The sequence below is a fragment of the Cryptomeria japonica genome, chromosome 1, assembly GCF_030272615.1.
Source record: "Cryptomeria japonica chromosome 1, Sugi_1.0, whole genome shotgun sequence".
NCBI lineage: Eukaryota > Viridiplantae > Streptophyta > Pinopsida > Cupressales > Cupressaceae > Cryptomeria > Cryptomeria japonica.
Window position 1 is genome coordinate 447,479,259 of NC_081405.1, and position 13,345 is coordinate 447,492,603.

Genomic DNA, 13,345 nt, shown 5'->3' on the forward strand with positions numbered 1-13,345 from the left:
CACTCACCTTTGATGGCTAAATCTTCCTTCTCCAACAATTCCCAAGCCTTTGATGCATGTCTTGCACCTCCGTAGCCTTCAACTTCGAAGAAAAATGCAACCACCTTCAAAACAAGGTTGGAGAGAAAAAAATGTGAAAATGCAAGTATAATGATCAAGAATGAGAGTAATGCGCAGAAAGAGGCAACTATAGGGCAAAATTAGGGCTTTTAAAGTTGTGGGCCCCATTTTTGGGCACCCGTGGGCATTGGTATGCTTAGGTTCGGCTCGGGTTTATCCCATGTGTGTCTTGGGTGCCTAGGTTCCTTGTGGGTTCGGCTAGGCTAAGCTGGACTGAACCTGGGTGCCTGGGATGCACTTGGGACAAACCCAGGTGCAAACTTGGACCGCATTGGGACCCATACCACACCCAGCTTTGATTCTGGGCGTCAAGACAAGAACCCGGTAACTTAGTGTATATTTATAAAGTAATCTCTTGGGGGACTGTTTTAAGAAAAGTTGATGAAGTAGTTTTCGTTTAAACTTTAAATTTTCTTGTCTGATTTATATTTATATATACAATTTTCTTTATGTTCAGCTTTCTACTTTTGGCTTCATTTTCAGATAAGAACATTGGGGATGCTTAGATCTCGATTTCAATCTTTGCCTGGAGCCTTTAATGAATGCCTAGTGCCACCTACCACGGAGAAAATTGAGAGGAAGTGGTTAAAAGCTTTCTTTTCTCCAAGGTTTAAGAAGGTAAAGCATAGATGATTCAAAGAAATGCATTTCTTCACAGTTGACATATTTTATGTCTGAATAATTAAAGATATTAAACTGAGTGACGATCACATGATATCTGAAATTATTGTGGTTAATATTTGCTGATTTATGTAGGTTGAGCCTGGAAAAAGGAAAGAGGCTGCAAAGTTTGCCCAACTTTGGAATCAAGTGATTACTAGTTTTCGTACAGAGGATTTAATAAATAATAGGTAAAAGTTTTCAACAATTTTTAGTATAGAGATATCAAAATATTGTCTGAGTAAATTTAGTGATTATTAAATTTTTGTTTCTTATAGGGAAATGGATCTATTGCTTGTACCATATTCTTCAGATGTTGAATTAACTCTCGTGCAATGGCCACCATTCTTACTTGCTAGCAAGGTAAATTTGTTACCTGTGGTTCCTTCAGGACAATTTTTTCTTTTTATTCCTCTTGTTTTCTTTCTTATTATGCTGCCATCCAATGCAATTCAGATACCTGTAGCATTGAACATGGCCAAGGATTTCAGAGGGAAGGATTCAGAGCTGTATAAAAGAATCAAAGCTGATGATTTCATGAAATGCGCTGTGCAAGAATGCTATGGATCAGTTAATCGTGTTCTTTCAACAATTATCAATGGTGAACAAGAGAAACGGTAGGGGCATTAACAATTTGTGATGAAGAAAAATCATCATTTTAAATATTAGAATGGTTTTATGGCATGGATTCAAGTTTTAATTTTTGATTTGAATGAGTTACTTCAATAAATGGCTTTCTTTGTTTTTGAATTTGATGTATCGTTATGTTAGCTCCCTCTTCCTTTGTTTTATGAATGCAATATAATTTCTCTAATAATTTTCTTTTCTATTTTATGCTCATGATGTGAAATCCTTTCCGGATATTTGTGTATTGTCCACATGCTAATTTGAAAGGACTTGTAAAGTATGTCATGATCTTAGTTAGGAAAATAATTTCTCTTCTGTTCTCAGGGTTATCCGTGAGATAATTAGTTATGTTGATCATAATATTGAGAGTGGGACCCTATTGGAGAATTTCAAGATGAGCGAGCTTCCTGTTCTATATGCTAAGTTTGTAGTTCTCGTTGAATTGGTATGTCCAATATTATTATGTTGATTTTATTCATTAATGCTGATAGCTCAGCTTCACAATCAACTCCAGAGGTTCTTACTTGGTTGTAAACATTTCAGTTGAAAAATGATGACAAACCAGATTCCCGCCAAGGTGTCATTCGTGCACTCCAGGATATGTTTGAGATTGTAACTCAAGATATGATGAAAGATGGCCCTAGGTGGGTATCATTTTGGCACTTGTCTTTTAATTGGATGAATGGTTGCTTTTATTTATACTGATCCTCACATAATTCTTTGATACAGGGCTTTGGAATCAATTCAAGAGTCAACGAGACCTGGTCAACCCCACAAGGCCCAATTATTTGCATCTACTGGGGCTGTTGATTATCCTTCTCATCCTTCTGATGCATGGAAAGAACAGGTATGCATTTCTCTTTGATGACTACCAGGCACATTGCAAACATTCATTGTTAACACAGAGAGGTACATTGTATGGTTTGTCAGATCACCAGGCTTCATTTGCTCCTGACGGTCAAGGAATCAGCTATGGATGTTCCTGTCAACATAGAAGCTCGGCGCCGGATGGCATTCTTTACAAATTCTTTATTTATGGATATGCCTAATGCTCCTAAGGTTCGAAACATGCTGCCATTCAGGTAACTATTGGGCAACGGTGTGTTTTATTGCATAATTGCAGAGGTTTCAAGTACAGTTTAGAAATGTATTGTAGCACAGTATGGAAGGTAGTAAATATCTATAACAAAAATAATTGAATGAAAATATGTAAACTAAAATGCATTTTTACACCACCAAAAGTTGCTGCTAAAACTCTGACAATTTCTATTCAAGTGGTTAAATTTGTCTTCTTTACTGTCTGTTGTAGAATTTTACATTTGCCAGCTTACATATGAGATACCAGATTAAATACACCATTGGAACTGACAATGAACATAAAGTGGGCCAAAGATAACTGAATGGGAAAGGAAGCTCTCACATTCAAATTTTTGCAGATTTTTGTCTCATGATAACAAGTTCCTCCATGGTGAAACTAAAGGAGGAAATGACTTGATACATACTCAGAAATATCTTTTCCTTTCAATATGGACTGCAAAATCATTAAATCTGACATGTAAATCAGTACTCACTACCGATGTTGGTGTTGATATGATAATGTTACGTAGAGTATATGCGTGAGAGAGAGCTAAACAAGCACATTGAAGTATGGATCTGTCATATATTAGAAAATGGTAATGGAATACATGATATATGTGTTATGTGGTTAATAGCATAGTGTATAGAATGAAAGATTTTATGCTAAATTTATGAATGTAAGGTCATGCTGTTGTACATCAAAGCGGTAAAAGGAATGTTATTATCTGCAGCTACAGCACGAAGGTATATCCATTGTGTAACACGGTTTACTCCCTGAAGAATTTCCAGCAAAGAATTTTGGTTTTTGTATGCCTTTTGATTGGTGCAATTGGAATGGGATTCTAAGTTAAAACCAACTATCAATAATTAGAGTAGTAATTAGCTACTACTTGTGTAATGTCCCCAACTAGGAGGCTGCCAATTCACAATGATTAACAAACATTACTATGCATTTAAATTAGATTAAATTAAGAAACAATTAATGATTCATAATACATTTGACAGTTAACATGCTTAAGCCCCAATTCCTTACTTCTCTCCTAATCATCAACCCTAAGGAGGATGGGGAATTACTTGTCATACGGTGCTTGGAAATTAATCTACAAGTAGGCTCCCTCAAGGCTTCAGGACCCTGTCCATATCCCATAACATCTTGGTATTCGTCTACCTTGTGAAGAATTACTCTGCCTCTCCCTAACAAAACCAACCTATCCTCTTAAGGGGCAACAGTGAGTGTTTAAGGAATGGGCTAGGAGTGTACTAACTCAAATGGATTATGAATAATTACATAATTAATTAGATCAGGCCAATTATTATATAAACTTGAATTACCAATGTAGATATTGTTATTTCTCAATAATGTATAAGATAAGAATAATTATAATATCTATATTATAGGTTCTATATCTGCCCTAACTCTAGTAATATTTAGACATAATCATAATTGTAAATAAATATTTAATTTATAATCAAGATCATCATACCGAACTGATATTTTCAACAATGGCCGCAATAATCTGCCAGCTAAGAAATTCGATCTGCCAATTAAGAGATTTGAACTTGCAGGGATTCTGATTTCTAATCCTTCGATCATCTTTTCTTATTTGCAGATCCCTTACCTCTTCAGTCTTGTTGGTCGAATGTTTTGATATATATCCCTTCAATATGAATGGGAGGTCATGTCTCTTCCAGTGGTCACCATCTTCGCAAAGGTGGTGACTCTTTGTAGCTAACTAGGCTGCTGTCCCTTAAACAGTGGACACAACTCCTTTGTTAATCACACCCTTTCACTTAATCACTTTCTCCTTAATCTTATTTCCATTAACCATTAGTTATTAATCGCATGCAATTATGGGAGCCTTAATTACTTATCACTGCCTTTGGTATCTAAGCCTACAGACTGTGATTACTTAGGCAAATGCAATCGTTGACCATACCGAGGTTAATATTATTTTGGACTCTGTTTATTACCACTTATGACCCTACCATTCTATCGCTGTATTGTTGTCTTATTATTTCCTATTTGCTGTACGTAACTTTCATCACTGTATTTTGAATATCTAATTACCGCTACCTTTAATCTCAAGCGCTTCACTTTGATATTAATCACTGTCATATATCACAGGTTTATACTTTGATTACTGGTTTAACACTCTATTTCATGAAGTCGCTACTTTATAGATTATAAACAAATTAATGATGATTGCTGGTTGGAGATGGGAAAATTGTGATGTCTTATAAATAAGACAATTTTCCATTTGATCGATTTTAGTTTTACTTTATATATTCTGTCTTTTAAGAATGGTTTGAGGAGGTATTTGGTGGGGCATGACAGTCTGTCCTTCCTCAAAATTGCTTGTCCTCGAGCGATGATCATGAAAAGGCTTGGGGTTTTAAAACTTCTAACTTTCCCATTATGGAAATCTCTCACAGAATTGAATTTTGTTATGCTCCTGTTGTGACGTTTTCACACATCGCCCCATTGCAAATGGGGACCCCCTTCTTTTTAGGCCCTCCCGGTTTTTTGGCTTGCATTTTTGTGGTCTTTTCGCAGCAGTCTTGTCAATCTCTCTGCTTTGCAAGTGTTTGGGGGTCATATTGATTAAATTTGCTTTTTGTTTGAGCGAATTCGGCTAAGTCTAGGACTCGTTTTGTGAATTTTAGGGTTTTTGCCTTCTGTCCTAGATTTTAGGGGTTTCTGTTAGGGTTTTAGAAAAACTGAACATACAACTGGAATTAGGACCCTTCAAGGAACCTCCCAGTAAAATTTGAGCCAAAACGGAGCAACTTTCTATTTTTAGAAAGTTCCTATTTTTTAGGGATTTTACTGAGTCCCGGAGTGGTCTAATTTTGCCAAAAATTAAACTTACTATTTTTAGTAAGTGCTTTTCTGACCTATTTTGCCCAAACCTTGACATTTTGAAACACTTACTATTTGGGAAAATCTATTTTTGGCAGGATCTTCACAGGAAAACACTGAAAGCTGAATATCTCTGAAGACGCTAAAGATTGAACGTTCCTGAAGACCATTTCTAAATCCGGAAGACTCAGAAGGCAGACAATTTGGGTCAAAAAATGGTTAGGTTTGGAACTCCTATTCCAGAAGAGGAAAGCATGCAAAATCATCCAAGTCTAGAAATTCACATCAATCCACCAATGTCATACTTAAATGTTATATTTCATATCTATATCCTGACGAAGAGCCTGGAACTTGTGAAAAAATCCATGTATCCATGGACAAAGCCAAAATGCGCCCAAGGCTAGGCTGGGGCGCCAAAACCAAGAAGGCATTCACAAGTGGGAAAATCCGCCAGTCCATGGACACAGTGAAAATGCGCCCAAGGTTGGACTGGGGCGCCAAAACCAAGAAGGCATTCACAGGTGGAAAAATCCGTCAGTCCATGGACAGTGAAAATGCGCCCAAGGCTGGGCTGGGGCGCCAAAACCAAGATGTCATTCACAAGTGGGAAAATCCGCCAGTCCATGGACAAAGTGAAAATGCGCCCAAGGTTGGACTGGGGCGCCAAAACCAAGAAGGCATTCACAGGTGGAAAAATCCGTCAGTCCATGGACAAAGTGAAAATGCGCCCAAGGCTGGATTGGGGCGCCAAAACCAAGATGCCATTCACAAGTGGAAAAATCCGTCAGTCCGTGGACAAAGCCAAAATGCGCCCAAGGCTGGGTTGAGGCGCTGAATTCAAGAAGGCATTCACAAGTGGAAAAATCCATGAATCCATGGACATGATGAAAATTCCGCCCAAGCTAAAAAAATGAAATTTTGCCTAAGGCATGGAATCCAAGGAGGAATAAAAAAAAACAAAATTCCCCTCGGGCAAATTTTATGAATTTGCTATTTTTAGACACCGAATTGCGACAGAGTGGAAAATTTTATAGATTCGGAATCGTGGCAGAATTCTCCATCCAATGAACTGACTCCTAAATTTTAGGAGGATCCCTAAAACTAGGGATGTTGAAAAGGAGACATGGACAATTCACAAAGTAATGGAAATTCCTTCCTTCAGGACATAGTTCCAGGAAAGGTGAAAAATTTACAAGTGTTGGAAATTCCTTCCTTCATGACAGAGTTCCTGAAAAAGGTGAAAATTTGGCTAAGTGTTGGAAATTCCTTCCTTCACGACGGAATTCTTGGAAATGTGAAAATTTGGCTAAGTGTTGGAAATTCCTTCCTTCACGACGGAATTCTTGGAAATGTGAAAATTTGGCTAAGTGTTGGAAATTCCTTCCTTCACGACGAAATTCTAGGAAAGATTAAAATTTGGCTAAGTATTGGAAATTCCTTCCTTCGAGAGAATTCCTCCACAACAAGAAATCACATCCAAGGATGAATTGAAGATAAAATTTCTAAGGCAAGGAAGGAATCGGGGATGAACTGAACAAGAAATTTCCCCCCAGGGAAAAATTTGAAAAATCCATTCTCGGGCATCAAATCACATCCAAATTTCAAAATTTTTACAGGTTTGGATTCGTAGGAGAATTTTCTTTCTCTTGGACCGTGGAATCCTAATTTGGAAATTTTCCTAAAAAATAGGAAATGTGCAGAATTGATGAAAAACCTTCTTCAAGCAAGGAAAGTTGAGGAGACTTCAAGAAAATTCTTCTTGAATCGAATTTTCCCTCTCCAACAATTCCAGATGTGCAGGAGCGGATATACGACGGCGGAGTCCAGTTGCATGGCGAGGATATATTTAACGCATGGCAGTATGGTGGCGCATTCATTGCCGAAATATTTGACCAAATGGCAACCTGGTCATTGCATGTTGAATTTATGGCAGATTCCTTTTGCATGTAGCCGCCGCATGTGGAAATGATGGAGCATTTATGACATAATGGGGTGTTTTTTGCATGGATGAATATTCAACGCATGTTGGGCGAATTTGAAGGAGGTGGTGCATTTAATGCGCAATGGATGCTATTTTGGGTACTTTTGAATTAATTGTATATGGGCATGATGGGTTATTAATTGGAGATTCCCACCTTGTTGCATCATGTGTGGAGAATCTTTTGGGAAAACCTTAATTAGGGTTTTGCATGTAGCCAGGGCTTGAAGCTTATATAAGGGGTGACCCCCCTCATTTGTAAAGGAGGGAGCTTTGTATGAAATTGTTGCGATAAGTTTTTGAGAAAATAATAGTGAAACATTGTTCTCTGATGGTGTCCACTTGAGTTATTTTTTCAAAACTTGCATGGTTTCACCTTCCTCACTTAGATTAGAAGTAGTAAAGTGCTTTGATTTCAATGGAGAATGTAATCGTGTCTGATGAATTTCCATGGTTCATACTTTTTGTATCTTGCTGATTGTAAGTTGCAGTGTAAAGTTAGCTTGAGCCACTAAACTTGTGCTAAGTTCGGTTGTGGACAGTCGTTTGGATTGCGTTGTTTTGGGTATTCAAATGCACTTTCTCAATTTGAAAATCCTTCAATATCCTCAGAAGATTGCACCGGTTCTTGCGGAGTTGTAGTTGAACTTGGCGAAGCAAAGCTTGGTTTATTTGAAATTTGTCCACTAGAGCACTATTCATTGTTATCACTGCCCTTAGGAGTAGATTTAGATCCTTCTAACCCTTTCCCCTTTACTTTCAGTTCATTTTAGTCCGTTCGAAGCAATAGCATTGCAGAATTGGCATATCCGATGATGGAGTTCTAGCCACAACAAAGAGGTGAAAGAACGATGCAAACGTAAGGCCCCTTGGATTACCAGCAATGACATCAGCCAACTGAGTCACGTCCGTAGCATAAAGGAACCTTGGAGTCGATTGTTTGAACTTCTTGCAATCTTAGCATGCAATTGTACTTTGATCAAGAGAGAGTGAAGTGACCATTAGGCAACTTTATTCTGTGTTCAACGCTGTCATAAAAAACACATCAACAGCTCCATTGATATTATCACAAGTTACCTACTTGAATAGCTCAACCAAGGTGTTGAAATTTTAAGACAAGTTTTCTCTCATCTTTCTTTCCTCATCACTTGAAAATGTAAGGATTGATTTGGATTAACCCAACATATATTGGATACTTATTTGTGTTAACACAAGAACTTATCATACACATCTATGACCTTAAATGCAATGTTCTTTTCCAAATAGTTTAATATCTTTTTGTTTCACTCTTGTAATTCATATTCATGGAGTACACATATTTGGAAACACATCCGGTATGAATCAAACATAGAGCATACATATGAAAACACGAAGCATACACATGCCTATATGCAGACACGAAGCATACACTCAAATACACATATTGTTAAATCCTTCTTATTGACTAGAATGATTTATTGATTCATCTCTGCCCTGCAGGATGGCAGGATCAAAGCTTTGATACTAATTGTAATCTCCCTAACTAGGAGGCTACCGATTCCCAATGATTAACATACATCACTATGCATTTAAATTAGATTAAATTAAGAAACAATTAATGATTCATAATACATTTGACAATTAACATACTTAAGCCCTGATTCCTTCTCTCCTAATCATCAACCCTAAGGAGGATGGGGAATTACTTGTCATAGGGTGGTTGGAAACCAATCTACAAGTAGGCTCCCTCAAGGCTTCAGGACCCCGTCCATATCCCATCTTGGGATTCACCTACCTTGTGAGGAATTACCCAGCCTCTCCCTAACAAAACCAACCTATCCTCTTATGGGCAATGGCGAGTGATTATGGAATGGGCTAGGAGTGTACTAACTTCAAATGGATTATGAATAATAATGTAATTAATTAGATTAAACAAATTATTATATAAACTTGAATTACCAATGTAAATCTTGTTATTTCTGCAACAATGTATAAAATAAGAATAATTATAATACCTATTTTGTAGGCCCTATATCTGCCTTAACTCTAGTAATATTCAGACATAATCATAATTGTAAATAAGTATTTAATTTATAATCAAGATCATCATACCAAACTGATATTTTCAACAATGGCTGCTATAATCTGCCAGCTAAGAAATTTGATTTGCCAATTAAGAGATTCAAACTTGCAATGATTCTGATTTTTAATCCTTCAATCATCTTCTCTTATTTGCAGATCCCATACTTCTCCAAGCTGTCACCATCTTTGCAAAGGTGGTGACTCTTTGTAACTGACTAAGCTGCTGTCCCTTCAACAGTGGACACAACTCCTTTGTGAATTGCACCTTTTCACTTAATCGCTGTCTCCTTAATCTTATTTCCATTAACCATTAGTTTATTAATTACTGCAATCATGAGAGCCTTAATTACTTATCCCTACCTTCGGTATCTAAGCCCACGTACTGTGATTACTTAGTCAAATGCAATCACTGACCATACTGTGGTTAATATTATTTTGGACACTTTTCATTACCACTTATGTCCTTACCATTCTATTGCTGTATAGCCATCGCTTAGCAAATTATATATACAATTACATTTTCTTTATTTAATGGTTGTCTTATTATTTCTTAATTGTTGTACATAACTTTCATCGCTGTATTTTGAGTATGTAATTACCACTACCTTTAATCTCAAGCGCTTCAATTTGATATTAATCACTGTCATATATCACAGGTTTATACTTTGATTACTGGTTTAACACTCTGTATTTCATGAAGTTGCTGCTTTATAGATGACAAACAAATTAATGATGATTGCTGGCTGGAAACTGGAAAATTGAGATGTCTTATAAATAAGACAATTTTCCATTTGATCGATTTTAGTTTTACTTTATATATTGTCTTTTAAGAATAGTTTGAGGAGGTATTTGGTGGGGCATGACAACTTGCCTAAGTGAGTGTCAAAATAGCATTTCACATCTAACAACAATTTGGCAGAATCTGAGTAAGCTTTTCACATTTCTCAATGTAAAATTAACTTTGGTTATTTTTTATTTTTTGCTCAAATGAATCTGGATTTGGTTCCAAGTACGTTTTCTGTTAAGGAGGTTGGATTTATTAAGATTGTTACACCTCCAGTTCCTTTATATAGAAGAGTTAATACGAGAAGAATCAAATAAGAGGTCTGATTTTTATTTGCATATTTGAATGAAATCCTAGTCAGGACAGAAGGAAAATTTATTAACCAACTCCAATGTGGTTGGTACTCCACATCATTAGTAATGAATGAGAAGTCTTCCTTATTAAACCTTCTGGGAAGCCTTCTTAAGAGAAGTAAAATTTTACCCAAATAAGTTTTGCATGGTCATTTGGTATATGGAAATCATCAACATTCAAGGCGTGGTTCACATTTTAATATTTATTCTGTCACATAGCTTTTTCAAGTTCCAAGGTTAGAACTATAGTTTAGTGCTCAATGGGTCCTGCTGCTCAACTAATAACATAAATAATGTACAAAGGAAGTGGGTTTGGTGCTTTTCACTCACTTCTTTTGATGAAATAGATCTTTGTATTGTCACACAAATTAAGTACAAGCTGTTCACTCACAAAAAAAAGTAGATGGAATGGAATCATGGTCCAAAACCCCACAAAGTGGGCAAAGCCTAGGAAAATCTAAGTATTATGTGGCCCCAAAACTGGAAATATCTTCTAAAACATCCCATGGCCCCAAAAATGAAACAGCTGTTCAAGTTAGTAAGTTCGTAACAATAAACAGATATGTAAGCAGCAAGAGCTAAGTTACCGGTTCGGGTTCGGGTTCGGGTTCGGGTTCGGGTACGGATTCGCAGATTCGGCAATTTTTTTTTTTCTTGGGTACGGGTACGGGTTCGTCAGTACACACACACACACACACACACACATATATATACATATACATATATATGTACATATATACATATATATATGTATATATATATACACACATATTATATATATGTTCAATATATACAATCCATACAAAAATAAAATATACAATGTGACTTTCCATACATAAATGATAAATGATAAATGATAAATCCATAATTGCCAATGCCAATAAATATTCATATATCACAAATGTAATCAGTAAACTAATAACTAAAGTCTAAAATCATATTCATAATTTGCAAAAAAGGTAATATTCAAGTTTCAAGTTTCAACTGATTCAAGTTTCAAAATGTGAATATGTCACGACACAATAAAACTTCAAATTACAAGCCATTTATGGGATTTAAATTCCATATTCATCTTCATCTGAACCATCCAACCCAAGCCCAAGGTCATCAAGTGGTTCAAATCCAACATCAATTGAACCACTATCGAATGGAATGCCACTCCCACTAGCCATGTCTCTCTCAAGTTCCATAGCTGCCTCGTCTATAGAGACTTGGGCAAGTTGTGCAACTGTAGCATCTAAATCAGCACACTCAGGGGCTAGATCCCAATTCCTTGTTGCACCCACATTATATTCAGGGTCCTTATGTGACAACAAACGAAGGTTGGAGTGTACGTAGACCATATCCTTAGCTCTCTTTGCACCCAAATGATTACGTTTGACTAAGTGGATGAAGGAGTATGTAGTCCAATTCCGCTCAGCTGAAGAAGAACTTGCAACCTGTTAAAAGTTAAAACATAATTAGAAATTTATAAATTATAAAATAAAAATATGATAGCATCAAATGGAATTGGAAAACTATAAAAATAAAAAGATACATACTTGGGAGAGAAGTTTAATTGCAAGAGGCTGCAAGTAAACGGAGCCTTGACCATGTACATACCTCCACTCATTAGCATCCATCCCATATCTAGCATTGAGAGCTACAACATCATGATTTTTTGTGGATACAAATTGGCCAAACTCATTCATGACAACATTTTTTGTCTCCTCATCTTGATATATCTTTTTAAAGGCAGCTCTATAGCCAGAAGCAACCTCTGCATCTCTATATGGTGGTACGCTCCTTGGTGTTACAAGCATCTCTGCACTATTTGATGTCAAAGCAAATGCTAAGAGATGTAAGGGATTGGTCATCTTGTTCCAACGGTCAACAATAATATTCTGCACAACTTTGAAAAATGTTTCCGTTGGGTCATTTACTTTTCTTTTTATTACTTCTCTTATTTTCTCCACCATGCAATCCATGCCATCATAAATCTCACCCAAACATGGGCGATCAGTATCAGCATACCTAATCATGCTCATGATGGGCTCAGTGAAATTCAAAACATATTCCACATTATCCCACCATTTCTCATCAAGGATCAATGCTCTTACTTTTAGAGCTCTTTCTGTCTGGGCCTGCTTCCATGTACTCCACAATCCATTGATGACCATAGAACTCAAGGCCTCTCGCACCTTCACAAGTCGTCTTAAGACGAGCGTGTGAGATGCAAATCGTGTTTCAGCTACCTAACATGACATAGAAAAATACACAACATATATCAATTATAAAAAATAAAAACTAAAAAATTAAAAAAAAAAATTTAAACTAGTAATTAACCTCAACAACTCCAACTTGGAGAAGGTCCTAAAAATGGCTTGTGACATATGATGATTAGTCACAAACATTTGAATCTCCTTGCCCTCGTATAGTTTTTTCACCCAATCAATTTGTGTGCCAATCTTTTGCATGATTAAATTGAGTGAGTGGACTGCACATGGTGTCCAAAAGATGTGACCGTATGTAGCCTCCACTATAGTCCCTGCTGCCCTACAATTTTTAGCATTGTCCGTTATGACTTGGGACAACATTTTGAGGCCCCACCACGTCAATGCATTCTATGAGGATATTGGCAATGAAACTTGCATCTTTGACTTGCCCCTCACAATCCACCGCTTTCAAAAACATTGCCCCTTTAGGGCACACTGCTATAACATTGATCAATGGCCTATTTTTACAATCTTTCCATCCATCAGAAACGATGGTCAAACTTGTTTCCGGCCATGTATCTTTGATGACTTTCAACTGTGACTCTATGGATGCTTTCTCCTTTGCCAATA

At 36.7% G+C, this 13,345-nt stretch overlaps 1 protein-coding gene across 1 annotated transcript in view; it reads left to right on the plus strand.

Moving 5' to 3' along the window:
* LOC131064527 (callose synthase 3) overlaps nt 1–13,345 on the plus strand; it is a 124,711-nt gene that overhangs the window by 68,826 nt on the left and 42,540 nt on the right. Inside the window, exons 21-28 of the mRNA XM_057998674.2 lie at nt 604–738; nt 877–971; nt 1,059–1,143; nt 1,237–1,397; nt 1,732–1,852; nt 1,951–2,051; nt 2,137–2,254; nt 2,338–2,489. Coding sequence (XP_057854657.2) covers nt 604–738; nt 877–971; nt 1,059–1,143; nt 1,237–1,397; nt 1,732–1,852; nt 1,951–2,051; nt 2,137–2,254; nt 2,338–2,489 — 968 coding nt within the window. The remainder of the gene's footprint in view (nt 1–603; nt 739–876; nt 972–1,058; nt 1,144–1,236; nt 1,398–1,731; nt 1,853–1,950; nt 2,052–2,136; nt 2,255–2,337; nt 2,490–13,345) is intronic.